This window comes from Emys orbicularis, chromosome 14 (assembly GCF_028017835.1).
Source record: "Emys orbicularis isolate rEmyOrb1 chromosome 14, rEmyOrb1.hap1, whole genome shotgun sequence".
Taxonomy (NCBI): domain Eukaryota; kingdom Metazoa; phylum Chordata; order Testudines; family Emydidae; genus Emys; species Emys orbicularis.
Genome location: NC_088696.1, coordinates 41480015 through 41497333, shown reverse-complemented (window position 1 = coordinate 41497333; position 17319 = coordinate 41480015). Strand labels below are relative to the sequence as shown.

The window sequence follows — 17319 nt, the reverse complement described above, 5'->3', positions numbered from 1 at the left end:
GAAGCATTATGGGATAGTCGCCCCGCTTTTCCCATAGTTCACTGCAACACAGCTGGCTGGCCTGGCCGCTGTGGATGCCCAAACACAGCCTGCACTCAGTTGTGCTGTGAAAGATGCTGCTGGGTGGCCAGGACTCATCTGTGCTAGCTGTAACGGGGTCTTGTGAGGGGGCACAGGGTGGCAACATTCATAAAGCTTGACCTCCCTGCCCCCAGGCTGGGGGGCTAATGACACACCCCTGCGCGGAGTGCTCAGTGATCTAGGGCTAAGCATCATCAGACAGCAGCTCAAAGCCCGGAGGCACCAGTATCTGATGTCACTGATTGCCCTGTCCTCAGGCGATGGCCACTGCAGCAAGGAGTCCAAGCGAGAAGAGGCCTGGGGGGAAGGCCATGCCCGGACGCTTCCTCTCCCAGTTGGCAGCCGCACTGGACAATCCGACCATCAAGGCGCTGGAGGTAAAGAACGATCGCGCGTTTAGAATGCGAGTCGTCATGGGACAGGCGCACTCGCAGAGCTGCGGCTGAAGCAGGCGTGTTCACAAGGGGATCCGGCCAGGCGCATGGGGAGCAGGGAATGCGTCTCCTCCAGCCGCGATGTGGGGCTGAGACGTGGCCAGGCCCCGTGGGAGCTGGCTCGTCTCCCCTGAGGAAGGGGCTGTGTCCCAGAAAGGCCACCTACCAGTTCCGTTACACTTCCACGTCGCCCTCGCAAGAGATTGAACAAGAAGAAGTGGCCCCCAAAAAGATGATTTTCAAAGTTTCCAGTTCATTCGTGTGAAAACCAGCTGCGTAATTTGGGGCTCACATTTCCCCTGGCTGCTTTGACACCTTCCTGCCCCAGAGGCCCTGGCCAGGGTTCCCATTACAAGGGACCTGCTGACCTGCCTCCCTCGGTAGCTGGCCGCGCAGCATTGCCGTTCAGCAGCCGTCTCACTCCCGTGCTGTTCGTCTCATAGCAGCGCAGAGCCCTGGCATCCTACCATGAAATTATTTTATCCTAACGTTACGTATGTCTCACACCACAGAACCAGCATAGGCTCCGGGCTGCAGCACACAGGCCTCCGGCTGCCATCCAGGTCCTGTTGCTAGCCAGTCCCATGGCCTGGTGGGGGCAGGCTCTGTACTGCAGCACAGATCCATGGACGCCTGATCACTTATGCAGATGGGTTTTAAATGTAGCGTAAGCAATTCACAGTCCAGAAAGCCCCTGGCCACTTGTTCAATGCAAAGCTCAGCTTCCCCTCCAGGACCAGAGAGGAGCAGCACAGCCTGGGCTGTCACGGGGCTGGTCTGAGAGCTGCGCCAGGCACTGCAGCCGGAAGCGTGGCTTTCATCTTATGCTCCCCAAGCAGTAACTTCTCGTCTTCCTCCCCAGTGGGACGAGGACGGGCAAGGAGTGGTCGTGAACGCCAAGCTGTACGACGAAGAGGGTCAGAAGCACAAAGAGCTCTTTCCGGAGCTGAAACCCCTGCGATCAGTCTCCGTGCTCCAGGCGTGGCTGCTGACCTCCGGCTTTAAAGCAAAGGCAGCAAAGTAGGTTGGAGGGTCCCCTGGGGGCTGAGGGGGCTCATCCCCCATTGTGCCAGGCCTAGCCCATCTCCCAGGAGCTCACCGCCTGCAAAGAGCAGAGACAGGGCTGGGACCGGGGCCCTAACTCACACACAAAGGGCTTGGGGCAGGGGGCAGCACATGGCGTCCCCGTACCAGGCCTGGTTACATACTGGCTCAGACCTGTGTTGCGGTGAGAATGAAGTCGGTTGGCCCTGGGGTTGAAGCTGGGCAGGGAGTGGGCACAGGGGGAGGGAGGAGGTGAGAATCGCAGAGGCCAGAGTGGGAGGGGAGGGGACGGAGCAGGGGGGACCAGCACCCAAGGGTGATGCAGCAACAGGGCGTTGGAGCTGAATGAATGATGATGTCAGGTTGTGAAGGCTCCTCCCAGCTGCTGCTGCTCCTCTTGTGGGGGGAAAGGGAGGCTGTTGGGCCCCAAACGGGCCCTCCTGGGGCTCCTGCAGGGGCTGGAAGGCCCTGACTTGCCCTGTTCTGGGGCTGTCTGCGTTCTGCACCAGCCCTGTGCGCTGGGCTCTGCCTACCCTGGCTCAGAGAGGCTGCTGGACCTGGGGATGGGCTTTGCCATCTCTCAACATGGGAGAGCCTCCAGGCTAGGCTGGGACTGGAAGGATGGGATGGTCATGGGCCAGCCTGGCACGTCCCAGCCATTCCCCTGACGGCACCGTTCGTTCAACCCCAGGCCTGGTGGCACGAGAGGTGGAGGGACAGCTGGGGAAGAGTTTGTTGTCTTTAGCGCAATGGCATATGGACACCGGGTCGCTCGGGGGGCCTGAACCCTTTTGTCTCGGAGACAGAGGGTCCAACCCAGTCCAGGTCAGTATTGACCCAAGGCCAGAACCCACTGATGGCTGCTGAGTGACCTTTCCGACATGAGCCAGCAAGACTGGTGGCCAGGGCTCATACCCACCGCAGTGGGCACCCAGCAGAGGGGCCAGGAGCCGAATGGAGCAGAGACTGAGCTGCCTTAGAGGGGCTCCCCTCCGAGCGGGAATGCAGCACGTTGGCTGGGCACGGCAGGGGAAGTTGGCACCAGCCCGGCAGGGGAAGCTGGCACAGCGGCTGTGGCTGTTCTGCGAACCCAGCTGTATTAAATAATGCCAGCTTCAGGCCCTGAATGACACGTCAGGAAATGGGCCCAGAACAGGTTCTGCTAACCAGTATCCCTTCTGGGACCATGTCAAGTAACTCCAGTGTCCAGAGTACAGTTAGCCTAGCAGCTAACCGTGACCAGCTTCTGCAATGCACACAGGCGTCAGGCAGGCCTGGTGAAGCCTCTCCCACCATTCCAGAGGAGAGGGCAGATGGCCAGACCACCAGAGGCAGCGGAACATGCGAGCCCGCTGGAGAGGTGCACCCAGGCTAGGGGAGGCAGCAGCACCAGGCTTGCTTAAAGCAGGCTGGCTAAAATGCAGATCCGCCCTGACCCTCTCCTAGGATCCAAAGCCAGCGCAAGGTTCAGCAAGGGTGGGGTTCATTTATAAACTGTTCTCTCGCGGTTAGGTCAGAGGGGACTGGGCATGGGATTCCTGGGTTCTCTTCTCTCGACTCTGCCACTGGCTTTGGGCACAACCTCGGTCAAGTCACTGCCCCTCTCTCTGCCTCAGTTTCCCCATCTGCACAAGGGGCGTGGTCCTACTTCTCTGTCTTTGTCAAGGGTTGGGGCACACCAGAGGGGCAGAGCATTTCAAGCTGTGATGCCTCCAGCTTCAAGCAGGAGCAGAATTGCCCAAGCCTGCTGGGAAATGCGCTCCCAGCCTGCCGGAGGGCAGGAAGGAGTCAAAACAGGGTCAGCTTGTTCCCAGGAAGTTTCCTGGCACTGGTGCAGGTTGTGTGGGAGGCAGGGGACACTTCTGCCCTGCCAGGGGCTGCTGTCCCTCTGCCCAGCAGCTCAAACCCACCGTCCCCTTGTCTCTGGTTCTGCCCCACAGGGCTGATTCTGCAGTCCACGTTTTCCAGCATGCCGACTTCAGGAAGCTGCCTCCCAAGGCGGGGGAGGTGGACAACCCCCTCGCTACCAGGCAGCACAAGAAAGCCAAGAAAAGGAAAAGCTCGTCAGACCTCGCAGCCAGCCCGGCAGCGGCTCTGCTCCCGGACACACTGCGCACGGACAGTAAGTGCACAAGACACACCACAACAAGCCAGCGCTGCTCAGAACCGCGCAGCCCCTTCCCGGCGCGAGGAAAGCGCTCGCTGTTCTCATTGTACCTGTGGGAGGCAGCAGGCTCCTGCTTCTCAGTGCAGGACTGCGCCTTTGTGGTGCTGGCTATGGCAGTATGGTGGGCTGGCTTAGGGCATGGTCGGTTGGACCCCAGAGAAGATAATGGCCCTGCTAGTGCTACCAGCTAAAGGGGATCTCCTGTAGCTCAGGTAGCAGACGTGTGGTTTGGGGACAGACAGGCGAGGGCTCCAGGCTGGGCTCCCCGGTGCTGTGTGTGTGTTGTCGAGTCCGGGTGACTGTTGTCCCGAGCAGTGGTTCCATTACAGGATCAGGCTGTGTGTGTGCCTGACACATCCTCCACCAACCAGCCTTGGCCTCAGGTCTAAGGAGCAGCCTTGCTCGCTGAGCTGGGCCTGGTCTGCTTCCACCTCCCCACAGACCCCATTGTACAGATTGGGCGAGTCCTGCCTCTCCCCAAATATATACAAGCAGGCACCCCCTAAGGTGCTGAGGACTGAGCCCCAGTGCGAGATTCCACTCCCCCTCCTCCCTGGTGTCCTTCCATCACCACCAGCTCCGTGCTCCTCCAGCTCACAATCATAAAATCATAGAATATCAGGGTTGGAAGGGACCTCAGGAGGTCATCTAGTCCAACCCCCTGCTCAAAGCAGGACCAACCCCAACTAAGTCATCCCAGCCAGGTCTTTGTCAAGCCTGACCTTAAAAACCTCTAAGGAAGGAGATTCCACCACCTCCCTAGGTAACACATTCCAGCACTTCACCACCCTCCTAGTGAAAAAGTTTTTCCTAATATCCAACCTAGACCTCCCCCACTGCAACTTGAGACCATTACTCCTCGTTCTGTCATCTGGTACCACTGAGAACAGCCGAGCTCCATCCTCTTTGGAACCCCCTTTAGGTAGTTGAAGGCTGCTATCAAATCCCCCCTCATTCTTCTCTTCTGCAGACTAAACAAGCCCAGTTTCCTCAGCCTCTCCTCATAAGTCATGTGCCCCAGTCCCCTAATCATTTTTGTTGCTCTCCACTGGACTCTTTCTAATTTTTCCACATCCTTCTTGTAGTGTGGGGCCCAAAACTAGACACAATACTCCAGATGAGGCCTCACCAATGTCGAATAGAGGGGAATGATCATGTCCCTTGATCTGCTGGCAATGCTCCTACTTATACAGCCCAAAATGCTGTTAGCCTTCTTGGCAACAAGGGCACACTGTTGACTCATATCCGGCGTCTCATCCACTGTAACCCCTACGTCCTTTTCTGCAGAACTGCTGCCTAGCCACTCGGTCCCTAGTCTGAAGCAGTGCATGCGATTCTTCCATCCTAAGTGCAGGACTTTGCACTTGTCCTCATCAGGTTTCTTTTGGCCCAATCCTCTAATTTGTCTAGGTCCCTCTGTATCCTATCCCTACCCTCCAGCGTATCTACCACTCCTCCCAGCTTAGTGTCATCTGCAAACTTGCTGACGGTGCAGTCGACGCCATCCTCCAGATCATTAATGAAGATATTGAACAAAACCGGCCCCAGGACCGACCCTTGGGGCACTCTGCTTGATACCGGCTGCCAACTAGAAATGGAGCCATTGATCACTACCCGTTGAGACCGACGATCTAGCCAGCTTTCTATCCACCTTATAGTCCATTCATCCAGCCCATACTTCTTTAACTTGCTGGCAAGAATACTGTGGGAGACCGTATCAAAAGCTTTGCTAAAATCAAGGAATAACATGTCCACTGCTTTCCCCTCATCCACAGAGCCAGTTATCTCCTCATAGAAGGCAATTAGGTTAGTCAGGCATGACTAGCCCTTGGTGAATCCATGCTGACTGTTCCTGATCACTTTCCTCTCCTCTAAGTGCTTCAAAATTGATTCCTTGAGGACCTGCTCCATGATTTTTCCAGGGACTGAGGTGAGGCTGACTGGCCTGTAGTTCCCCAGATCCGCCTTCTTCCCTTTTTTAAAGATGGGCACTACGTTAGCCTTTTTCCAGTCATCCGGGACCTCCCCCGATCGCCAGGAGTTTTCAAAGATAATGGCCAAGAGCTGGGCCCCCAGGGCAATCCTGCTCCAAGAGCCCCGCTGCCTTTCCTAGGGCTGGTCCCAAAGAGGATTCAGCCAGGGGAGGCTCCCCCACTGCCAGACATACCCTAGCTTCTCCTTATGGTGATAGCGCCCCTGGGCTGTGCTTGAGATTGGGGGTCCCTTGCCTCAGGCTCTTCCCAGGCACAGAGTCTAACGAGACACGACAGATCACAGCAGGGGATGGAAGGGTTGGTATCCCCAGTGCACAGATGGGGAACCAACGGACCTGCCTCAGGGTACCCGGCCAGTCTGCAGCAGAGCCAGGAACTGCACCGAGTCCAAGACTGGAGCCTTTGCCACAGAACCAGCCTCCTTCACAAGAGTGGTCGCTTCTGCACGGTGTGATCATGGGCAAGTCCCACCCCTGCCCTGTGCCTCAGTTTCCCCCTCTGTAGCCCCGGGATCGTGATCTTCCCTGGGGCCACGAGGCTTTGTTGCAGCCTGTTGGGGAGGCTCCGAGGGCCCGGGCCGGGAAGCAGGGGTGTGGAGTATTCAGTGTTACAGCGGTGGTGGTATCACTGCCCTAGGGAGACCACAGCGCCTGCGACCCTTATACCAGTACATAAACTACGACAACCCGGAGCTGAACAGCCCTTCGGAGGACGAGAGCGACACACCAGAGACAGCTGCACTGGGGGAGGCCGCTGGAGCCCCAGACAAGGCAAACACGGAGGAGTCAGAGGGGTCTCACCAAGCAGGTAACAGGGAGGAGCTGTGGCTCTGCGCCTGGGCCCAGCCATTGCTGGGGGCTAACACGGCACAGTTTGCGCCAAGGTAGGGGGGCTTCTGGCCAGGGACACATGGGATGAGGCAAGAAGGGGGTTAAAGTGTGGGGGGCTCATGCTGTTCCTTCAGGAGCAGCCTAGCTGTGTCCTGTGGAGAGCACGGAGGGGCAGCCCCCAATGCTGGAGCCTGAAAGGGGCACACGGACACGTGTGTGTGTGTCGTTACCACCACTTTTCCACACGCGGGTTCCTCCCTTGGGTTTGTGGGCACAAGCACTTCGAAACATCTGCCCCGTTAGGCGGCTGAGGACGGCCCCAGCCGGATAGCACCGGCAGAACTCCCCCTGACCTTGAGGGAAACCTGATCCTGCTAAGCCAGGGCCAGGCCACCTGACCCAGCTTTTCCCTCCTCGCTCTCCAGTAGCCTTCAGCCCCAGCGCTCCAGGAGCTGGGGAAGCAGTGGGTTTGGGCAGGGGCAAGAATTAATCTGGGCCCCACTTACATCCGGAGAGTAACGTCATCAGAACCCACAGCCTTCTCCAGAGCTCCTCACGCCTGCAGCACTCAGGGCTTCCCAACGCTGGCCGAGCATCACCCCTTCCATGGGGGAAACAGGTGCCCAGAAGTGAAGTGACTCGGTCCAGGGCCCGGGGCACAGCCAGGAGCAGAGTCCAGGTCTCTCACTTCCCAGTCCTGTGTCAAAGTACAGCACCATGCTGCGCGGTTGTGAAGTGGGGACCCGCTAGGGGAGCAGCTTACGGACTGAGTGCTGTGAGCCAGCCAGCCAGCCGGCCGTGTTCCCCTGTGCGGGGGCAGCACAGCAGCGACTGGCCCATGACTGATTCTGGGCCCAGAGATGGAGGTGCCCATGGTTGCAGGTCTGTTCTCTGCCCAGGTGGCCTGTTGGAATAGCCCGGACTCTGCTCCAGGTTTGAGTGGCTGAGCTCAGCTCTGGCTGAGGGGCGACTTGGGGTTCCTTGCACCATAGCCCTGCTCTCAGTGGGTGTCTCTCTAATGCTCCATCCTGCCTGAGCGCACCAGAGCAGCGGGCAGCGCCGCGTGTCATCCGCGGCCGGAAGGGAGGCACGCTGCGGCTTCTGGCCGAGTCGCTCTCAGCACGAGTGCAGGCTGGGCCCTGTCACTGCTGCTGGAGTTCGCTTCCATTGCTCCCCATGAGGCCGGGTGGGCCAGGCCCTAGGCGAGTGGTGACCCCTTTCACACAGCAAGCTCTGAGTGTGACCCCCCTTATAGATTAAAAACACTTGTTTATATTTAACACCATTGTAAGTGCTGGATGCAAAGCGGGGTTTGGGGTGGAGGCTGACAGCTCACGATCCCCATGTAATAACCTCGTGACCCCTGTGGGGTCACACCCCGCAGTTTGAGACCCACTAGCTCCTGAGCAAGCCACGCAGGAAAGAAGCCTGCTTGCACAGGCCAGTGTGGAGAGCTCTCGGCCGGCCATCAGCTCCTCCCCCAGGGACACGCTGCAGGTTTGGCTTGTGCTTTGTAAACATTAATAGCCATTTCCAGCTGCTTTGATGACCACTCCCTGCATGGCGGGGCAGAGGTCCCACTGCTTCAGGAGGGGAATACAGTCAAAACGCTTTGCCTGCTTGGAAAAACTGCTGAGGGTTAGGATTTCCTCAGCCTACAGCCCACCCCGGAAACAGGAAGAATTGCTCTTCCAGCCCCAAAGAACTGACTCCCTTTCTCTTAGCTCAGAAGAGCTCTTCTCTGCTCCCTGCTGACGGTGCGGCCCATGGCGGAGTGGAGCCCGCCTGACGAGCTGATCACACTCCCTCGCCCACCCCCTGCCCCCACGTTCAATGCTCCAGGTCTGGGCGTGTGCCGGTTGGTAGCACAGCAGCAATGAAGCCGGCTGCCCCCACCTCCCCAAGACCAAGGGGGAATGAAAAGGCCAGGCTGTGTCGCTGGGGGTGCTTTCAATGCAGACTAAAGAGACAGGCCCAACCAGCTCCAGCGCTCAGGGTGGTTTGGGGTTGGGCGCAGAGGGCTCATTGGTACCTGGGATGGATGATGAGAACTCCCCCCTGCAGGAGACGTGAGTCCAGCTGCTCCTAGTTGGTGGGTAGCAGCAGGGAAATGATCCATCAGGGGTAGGGTGACCAGATGTCCCATTTTTATAGGGACAGTCCCGTTTTGGGGGACTTTTTCTTATATAGGCGTCTATTACCTCCCACCCCCGTCCTGTTTTTTCACAGTTGCTGTTTGGTCACCCTAGTCAGGGGCAGGTACAGCCAGGCTGTGCGTCTGCTCTGGGATGGTATGGGGGGCATTGCTCAGAGGAAGAGCCAGGCTGGCCCTGCCCAGCCCCCCCATTAGATCTGCACGGAGAGAGGCTCCCTCGCTGTGGCCAGAGAGGCACGGCCTGACTAACACCCGTCTGGGGAAAGGACCCAGGACTGTCAGAGGACAGGAAGACAACCTCACACCCTGCACAACACCTGAACGAGCAGCTCCTGTTTATTCCTACCACAGAGGCTAGAGCACCCACCTCCTGATTCCTGCGTCCAGCCCAGAACTCCTGCGGGAGCTAGAGCAGATCTCTGAGAAAAGCCCTCACACAAGAGGGGGGCGGGGGGTCCACAGCACTGAGCAACATTGGCACAGGCACCGTGCCTCAGTCGCCCTTTTGCCTGTAAACATACGGGAAGCATTAAAATGCTCCTAGCCCCTCGGATCAGGAACTCGGGGAGCGCCATGGAAGAGAGTAGACGTGGGTGGGTCGGGGAGGCGCATGTCCCCCAGGCTCCGGGCGGATCTAGGAACAGTGGGAGGCAAGGCTGAAACGGGGAGTGCAGTAATGAGGATGATAGAGAAGAGTCAGGGAGTGACCTGGGCTGGGCTCTTGTGGACGTCAGGGGTGCCGGGCAGCCGACTACTGCCTGGCGTAAGGATGATGCTTTGAGGCAGAGCCCCAGAGCTGCCCTCACTGAAGCAGCCACGGAGTTCACGACTCCAGCCTTCGTGTCCTTGCCGTGCCCCAGGCAGGCACGAAGTGGCAGAGTTTGGGTCAGAAGCTCTCGGCCTCAGATGGGAAACCCATCCCTGCAATACTAGCGTCGCGCTCAGCATTGCTCCAACTCCAATGGCGGCTGCGCAGGCCAGGACGGGTCTGCCCCGGGTCTCAGACTCAGCGGCAGCCATCGTGTGGGAGCCAGTGCCAGGCCCTAGTTATAACAGAGGGGAAGGGAACGGACGCACAATTCAGACTCTGCCCTTCATGCAGGAAACGGGCAAGGCTCTAACCTTCTTTGTGTTCCAATCACTCCCCATTAGCCTAGAAAGCTGCAAAGCATCATTAGGGCTTCAGCACATGCAGCTGAGTGCCACTCAAATTGCAGCACAACCGCCAGGCATGGGACCTGCCCTGGAGAGGGCACAGCTCCCTGCAATCCTGTGACGTGATCCTGCCACTTCTGTTCCATTTACAGCTGTAGCTGTTCCCACCTGGTCTACTACACCCCATTTGACAGCAGTCTGTCTGTATCCTAGATTCTAGAGGGCCTAGACAGACAGATTAGAACCTCTCCCAGCAGAGGAGCCCCTTCAGTTCCCATCTGAAATAGTCACCAGCTGGTATTCACCTTCCAAAAACTATTCATCCTCCCCACTCCTGCCCTGGGAGGTAAGCTCAGGCACCCACCCGTCTTGCGTCTCCATTTCAGGAACGAAAAGCGATAATCCAGAAAGTTGCTCCCCAGGAACTCCACCCCAGGCAGAGGTCGACAAGTCAACCCAAGTCGACATCGACAAGATGCTGAGTGTCTGTGCAGCTCCCCTGGTGCCACCACTCTCACCGCAGTATAAATAATCACACAGATTTCAATTTCCTGCCTTGTCCGTTTAGCATAAAAGAAACCTGGGACTGAGCATGTTGACTTTCCGCCTTCTGAAAACTCTGCAGTGAACCCTTAAGCTAGACTGGCCTTTTGCCAAGCGGTCCTGGTAAAAGCCACTGTCTTTATAATGCTACTGCATCTCCCAGACGCTGCTCATCATGGTTGGGAGGAGCATTAACCTTTGTGCCTTTCTTACTCATTTATGAAATAAAGGGAGACTTTAAAACTGCTGGCTCTCAGAGCTGTCTAAAGATTCAATGCACCATTGTCACTGGCTTAGTTTGGGCCTGGAGCAGGAGTCAACAGCTGATTACATTTGTGGTTCAATCAGACTCTTCAGGCACCAAGGTTCACTTGGGCTGTCCTTCCCTGGCAGCAGAGAGAGCACTTGTTGGAGGAGATGGCATTAGAGACCTCCCCAGCCACAACGTGTTGCACAAGCAAACAGCAGGTGGTGACACGGCTTACATAAAGAGGGTGGGGGGTTGTGCAGCAAAATCTCCTCCCACTCTGCCAAGAGGTGGGGTGGCCTGAGTCACTTTGGGTTGCTGGGGTCAGACTGAACACTGTTTTGGCCAGTGCCCCATAAGCTATCACCGTTAGATGGGAAGCCCAATACCAGCTCCAAACACAAAAGAAGCCACTCCCGGTTATCCTGTCTTCTCTCACTCCTCTTGTATGTTCTCCTTCCCTCCTAGGATTCCTACTCCACTACTAGACTTGCTGGGGTCTATCTGGAATTGTTTTCTGAGTCCCTCTCTCCTTTGACGAACAGTGTTTCATTTAACTTTTCCACTCCAGAATACTTTTATTCCTTCTGCTGTACGATACCATCTTGGCATTTGGAACACTGGCAGAGTCAGTTCAGGAATTACAGCTTCCAAACGGGCATAAAGTTAGCAGGAGATAAGCCAGAGAGATCCTCTCTGAAGGAATGTGACATCTGCTATGGGTAAGCTCCACAGGGCTTATATTGTTGGTTTTACAGCAGCGCCTAGACACAGACTGAGATCAGAGCCTCATTGTGCTAGGCACCTTACAAAGAGACCTACTCGCCATCTACTTCTCCTAATTAATGAATTTGCTTTCCTGACCACAGCCTTATAATAACTCTCACTCACAAGGCTGTCCACATGGCCAGGTTTATTGCTGTTTGCACAGCCCCAGGCTATACACAGGGTCAGGTTAAACCAATTTGGCTACTATACCAGTGGCTCACCCCCATCTTAAAGAAATATAAATAGATCTGTATCTACAACCAAAACAGATAATTAAATTGTAGCTATTAACCCTTTTATTGAAAAGAGACCACATGCTTCTGAACAGTTCTAATTAAATATAAAAATGCAAGTAAAACCACTGAGCTAAATAAATACAGCAGCAATCCAGCTACCAGAATACAGTAACTCCTCACTTAACGTTGTAGTTATGTTCCTGAAAAATGCAACTTTAAGTGAAACGTTCCCATAAGATTTAATGTAAATGCGGGGGGTTAGGTTCCAAGGGAATTTTTTTGGGGCAGACAAAAGGCATTATATACTGTACAGCACTGTACTGTGGTTGGGAAGTGCCCCTGGCTTACCCCACACAGGCACAGCCCGCTGCAGGCAAGGACACTAGGAAGAACCTTCGCAGCAGCAGCAGCAGCTTCCCCGGAGAAGAACAGGGCGCCGACTTTGCTGGGAATGCTCCAGGCCCCCCTCTTCCTGTCCCCGCTCCACCTCTTCCCACCCCCACTCCACCTCCTCTCCGGAGCACACCACATCCCCCCCCCCCCCCAAAGGACTTTCTGGGAGGGAGGAGTGGAGATCCAGCGCTTCCCCGCTCCTCCCCCTCCCTCCCAGAAAGTCCTAAGTGGGGGAAGCACTGGGAGGGAGGGGAGGAGGCAGAGAAGAGGAACTTGTGTAATGCTCCCTTGTAAAGTCACTGCTCTTCCACAGAATCTTACAAGCAGTGGACAGAGCAGGCAGCCAAACGCCGTTATAAGGGAGCATTGCACAACTTCAAATGAGCACGTTCCCTAATGCAGCAGCGATGTAACTTTGAAACAACGTTAAGCAGGAGGACATTAAGTGAGGAGTTACTGTATACAGCTCACACAATGATAAACATTATTTTAAACCAGGTAATTCTCAAATAGGCTGATGGTTCTATTTACACATCCAAAAGCAATGTCTACAAGAGATTATTCAAAGGAGCCAAGATGGTTAAAAAAGCTACGTGCACTTGGGCTCAGCTGCAGTGACACCAGGCTGAAAGATGCAAGGATTAAATGCTCACATTAATTTAGCCCTTGCTGTGCAATGCAGTGTCGTTGCACCATAGACTGATCACAGGCCGATGGGGATGAAGCTAAATACTGCAGGCAGGGGATGCTAGAATCACAAGCGCTGCTGAGAGCACCCCTAAGAGAACTTTAATAAAAAGGTGCCTGGGTGCATAGACTATGTCCAATGCATGCACTTGCTGGTAATTTGAGGGCAGAATGAGCTTGAACCTGTCCTGGGCAAGAGGCAGGCAGCACGGGAGGATGCTAATTGCAGGCTCTGATCCAGGACGAAGAATCTTTCTGGATGCCTTCATCCCTTTATGAGACCCTTCAAGCAGCATGAAGAGAAACCTGGGCTTGCAGAAGGGTTTAGTTTGAGAAAGGCTGATCCCAAACACCTGGGAGACATCCAGAGAAGGGCAAGCAACCTTGAGTCTGGCAGTGGGATAACAGCTTGAGCTCTCCTGGTTCAGCTGGAAGGCCAAGACCACCTCAGGGAGGAAGCTTCAGCACATTCAGAGAGCCAGTGTCTCCTTGTGGAAGTGAGGACTCAGGGAGCACAAGCCAGTGCTACAAGCTCCAAGGCTCCCCAGGCTGAGGGAAGTCACTTTCCAGAATGTGAGAGTGAGTGGAACAGCAAGGATGGGTCAAACAGCTCAGAGCGCAGGACACTACCTTTAGGCTCCAAAGGACACAAGACACTTAATACTCCTGGGGGAATTGTGTGTCACTGCGCACGTGCAAAATTCATGACCCCCGAGAACAGATTCTGCCGGGGAGGCACCGCAATGACACATCTTGGTCACCAGCGGCTGCTGTGGCACCAGAAGAGAGGGCAGCCAGCACAGGGCCAGAGCAGCCAGCTATGGAGAGGGACGAGGGCAGAAGCTGCCTTCTCAGAGAGCTCTGCCCGTGGGGCCAGATGAGGAGACAGGATATGGGGGGCATGGACAGAGCTGGGCACACGGGGCTGCTTGGGGGTCACAGACTGGGATTCAGAAGGGCTAGTGGGGGGAACAGACTGAGGCAGGGGCACAGAAGCTAGTGGGGTGACAGCATCGAGCCAGGGGCTGAATGGGAGGGGAGTGCAGGGACACATGGGGACAGGGGCAAGCGGTGGCTGAGTAGGGGTGCAAGGACACATGGGGACAGGGGAGGGGGACACATGGACAGGGGCAGATGTGCCTGACTGAATGGGAGAGGCTAGGGGTCAGGCAGAATCTGCATGGAGGAGGCTCCCCAACTCCCTAACAATCCCTCTCCCTCCCCCCCCCAAAAAAAACAAAAACTGTTCCATACTTCTCCCACCCACAACCACACCCCTCCATGTTCACTCCCAGGCTCCTTCCCAGCAATTACTTCCCTCTCCCTCAGCACCTCTGTTACCCCTGACTCTCCCAAGCCTTTGCACTGCTTCCGAGGGGTGAGGGAAGTTTCTATATTGTAGTTTAAATGAATTATTACTCCAAGTTCTTGACTAATATGCCTAGTGAGGAATCTATTTGTCAAAAAACATATCCTGAATCTTTTTTGTCGTCCGCATTGTTACAAACATACTTGCTGACATGTATTTTGAAATAAATTACCAAAATAACTGAAACTGGCATGATTATATTGTGTTATTTTGACAAATACACAGAATTTTAAAATATCGTGCACAGATTTTTAATTTTTTTGGCGCAAATTCCCCCAAGAGTAACTTAACAGGGGGGTTAAGGTAAGACACTGCCTTAAGGAATCTGGTTATGATGGCATGGCCCCCCCACTGGGAAGCTGCCTACAGAGTCCTAGAGGGTGGAAGCCAGGACCCTTAGGGAAGCAGATCTGCTCTAGTTCAACAGGAATTATTTTGGGGAAGTTCTCTGGCCTGTGTTATACAGAAGGTTGGGCTACATGATCACAATGTCCCCTTCTGGCCTTGGAATCAAACCTATCATAGAGTCCTCCCTCAGACCCATCCTGGGGGAGCTCCAGGACAGAGTGGATTCATGGCCAAAATCCTATGGATGGCCAAAGAAGAAAGAACCCTTCGCCTGGGAATGGTGATAAGAACCAAGCCAGGGATCTCTAGCTTCAAGAGGAAGGAGCATTTGAGAGCCAGGCCCTGAGTATGAGAAGAATGGGACCAAGTGAAGGGTCAGAATGGTCTTTTCTGTCTGGTAGATGCAGACGGAGGCCTGGGGACAGCCAGATGTGGTATGCGAACCAGGCTCCTATAGGCCTTCAGAGGCTAAGCGATTCTGCAAACACCAATTCTCTTCTGCTTTCTTCACAATCCAACGTCACAGAAGGGAGGGGTGGTGTAAGCTACGTCCTCCACCCACGACATCTTACACCCAGGCCTTGGGAGTGGCCAGTATCTGGGAAGTAGGGAACTGCAGCTTGACAAGAAGAGGTTGACTGAGGGAAACCAGGACCAGGCAGCAGTAGGACTGAAAATCTCCTAGTGAAGGGGCTATTCCTTCTGGAAGGAGGTGTTCCTGGCTCAGCCAATCTGCCTGAAGATTCAGACAGCCAGGCCCCTGCAGGGCTGTGAGGTATTTTGGCTAGTTCTCAGCCCTGTGCAAGAGGATGTTGGATTCCTACTGGAGGGAAATGCTCCAGGTCCCATCTAGATAATTCAAATAGGCCACCTGGCTGATGTGGGTGTACGCTGGGGAGGATGCAACTGTGTGAGAGGAGGGGGATCTCTGAGGACTGAGCGCCAACTTGGGGGAGACTTTAAGGGCAGGGATGCTGGAGGGTAGGAGGGGCTGGGAGCTTATGTGTTGAGTGAGGAGGCTCTCATGGGAAGCTTTTTTCAGAGCTGAAAGGATCAATTGCTGTGGACCACAGGGCAGCAAAAGCCCTATTGATCTAGGCCGGGGCTGCTGGATGGAGTGCAGACCCAAGACTGTGTGTGAACTCTGACCTGAGTTCTGGTCCACCTGTAGGGCCTCTCCCTGGGTGTCCAGGATTATGTGGGAGCTGTCCTGCTGCTCCCCCAGAGTCCATGTGGGGGCTACTACAAAGGAGCATGGCTCAGAGCAGCTCAGTCCTTGCCCAGGCTTGGCTGCAGCAACTGGGCCCAAGGCCACAGGGGGATGGGGAAGCAGAACGGACCTGCCCCCAGCACCGCAGGACAGGCACAGGAGAAGCTTTTTCAGACTTTCCTCCCTGGTTTTCCTGGGAAGAGGTTTCCTTTGTCTTGCCTTGGGACTGAGATGAACAGAAGGTGTTGCTGCTTCCAGCTAGGCAAAAGTTATGGGGAGCCCACCTGCCCACCAGGTGGAGGAACTAGATATAGAAATACTGGATCCACATTGGTTACCACCTGATTGACTAACAGCTCTGGTGCACTGGACTCATTTGTACATACTGGTGGCAGCCACAGTTCAGAGAGAGAATATGCCTGTTGAATTTCCTGGGAGTGAAGGAGCAGGACTTTAAAAGGCTCTTGAAGCTACCTAGCACCCAAGAGCAAATTTCTTCTCCTGTAGCTGCATCAGAAATTCTGGAAGTGGATTGAATAACTACCAAAAAACCCTTTATTTTATTGATTCCCCCCCCCCCCTTTAAGTCAATACAGATATAAGGTGCCAAACTCAGAGCTGGTGAAACTCTGCCAGAGAGACAGCTGCCAACTCCAAATCTGAATGAGAAGTCTTCAAACCACCACCAATAAGGAATAACCGGTTTTAAAACCTGTAAACACCCTCCCCTCCCCTCCAGTAGAGGTCACTGTACAGCAGCAAGACCCGGATTTAGAAGACAAGTTAGTCATTCTGTAGTTCTTTGCTCTAGGGTACATATTCTGAATCAACTGGAGTGGAGTTATGAAACTTGACTATACTGCACACAGCCAGAAGCAAAGGGTAAAACTTCACAACTAGGATGGTTTTAAATATGATAAAGTTTTGCTAGACTGGCTAACACAGCCCTTAGAAACCTATTACTCTGCACAGCAATCCAGTACCAAAGGTGTACACCTGTTAGGATTAGATCTTTAGTCCGTGAACATCAAACATTGATTTCATTCTACATGGAGACAGACAAAAAATATTTCCATTGATATAATTGAAATTTACAGATAGACAAAGTCAGAAAAATACTGCTTGAGAACTTATTTGAGTTTGATTTAAGGTTATTTACTTTGTATATTTTGACATGTTATATTGACAATTTGTGTTTTTGAATCTCAGTGTCTACAGCTGTTAAATAATCATCTGACCCACCTCCCCACTGTCTGATTGAAATTGACAGAGCTCTTTAAAAATACTTAATACACCAATGTAGAAATTATCAAAAATTTAAAAACCAAATTCTGCCAAACCTAACCACAGGTCAGAAAAACCTGTAATTTAAAGAGGCTCATTGTAGTTTTAACTATTTCTGTACTTGTAATTAATTTTAGACAGTACCTGGTCACAATATATTTCCTGTTACGTCAGACTTTCCTGGAAACAATGGCATTCTTTAGTTTTCCTATTCCCCTGCAACATACAGTATTTCTTTTGTAACAAAATATCAGCTACTAAAATGATGTTGAGACATAAATAAAATAAAAGCACACAGGTATTAGATAATCTCTTCTCTCCCCTCACCCATAGCCCCTTTTCTTTCCTCTTCCCATCTCTGCACTGGACTTTTG

At 54.1% G+C, this 17319-nt stretch overlaps 1 protein-coding gene across 1 annotated transcript; it reads left to right on the top strand.

Moving 5' to 3' along the window:
• Positions 1-341: 341 nt before the first annotated feature.
• Positions 342-10392, top strand: C14H16orf86 (chromosome 14 C16orf86 homolog). Its single transcript, XM_065416430.1, has 5 exons — positions 342-458; positions 1378-1535; positions 3500-3681; positions 6357-6527; positions 10247-10392. The coding sequence occupies exons 1-5, from the start codon at positions 342-344 to the stop codon at positions 10390-10392; spliced, it is 774 nt and encodes a 257-aa protein (XP_065272502.1).
• The last annotated feature ends 6927 nt before the right edge of the window (positions 10393-17319 follow it).

What these genes read in the sequence shown, in the direction of transcription:
- C14H16orf86 (XM_065416430.1), top strand. Translation starts at nt 342, where the DNA reads ATGGCCACTGCAGCAAGGAGTCCAAGCGAGAAGAGGCCTGGGGGGAAG. An exon ending in TTTAAAGCAAAGGCAGCAAA is followed by an intron (nt 1,536 to 3,499) that starts GTAGGTTGGAGG and finishes TCTGCCCCACAG; the next exon opens with GGCTGATTCTGCAGTCCACG. An exon ending in AGAGGGGTCTCACCAAGCAG is followed by an intron (nt 6,528 to 10,246) that starts GTAACAGGGAGG and finishes TCTCCATTTCAG; the next exon opens with GAACGAAAAGCGATAATCCA.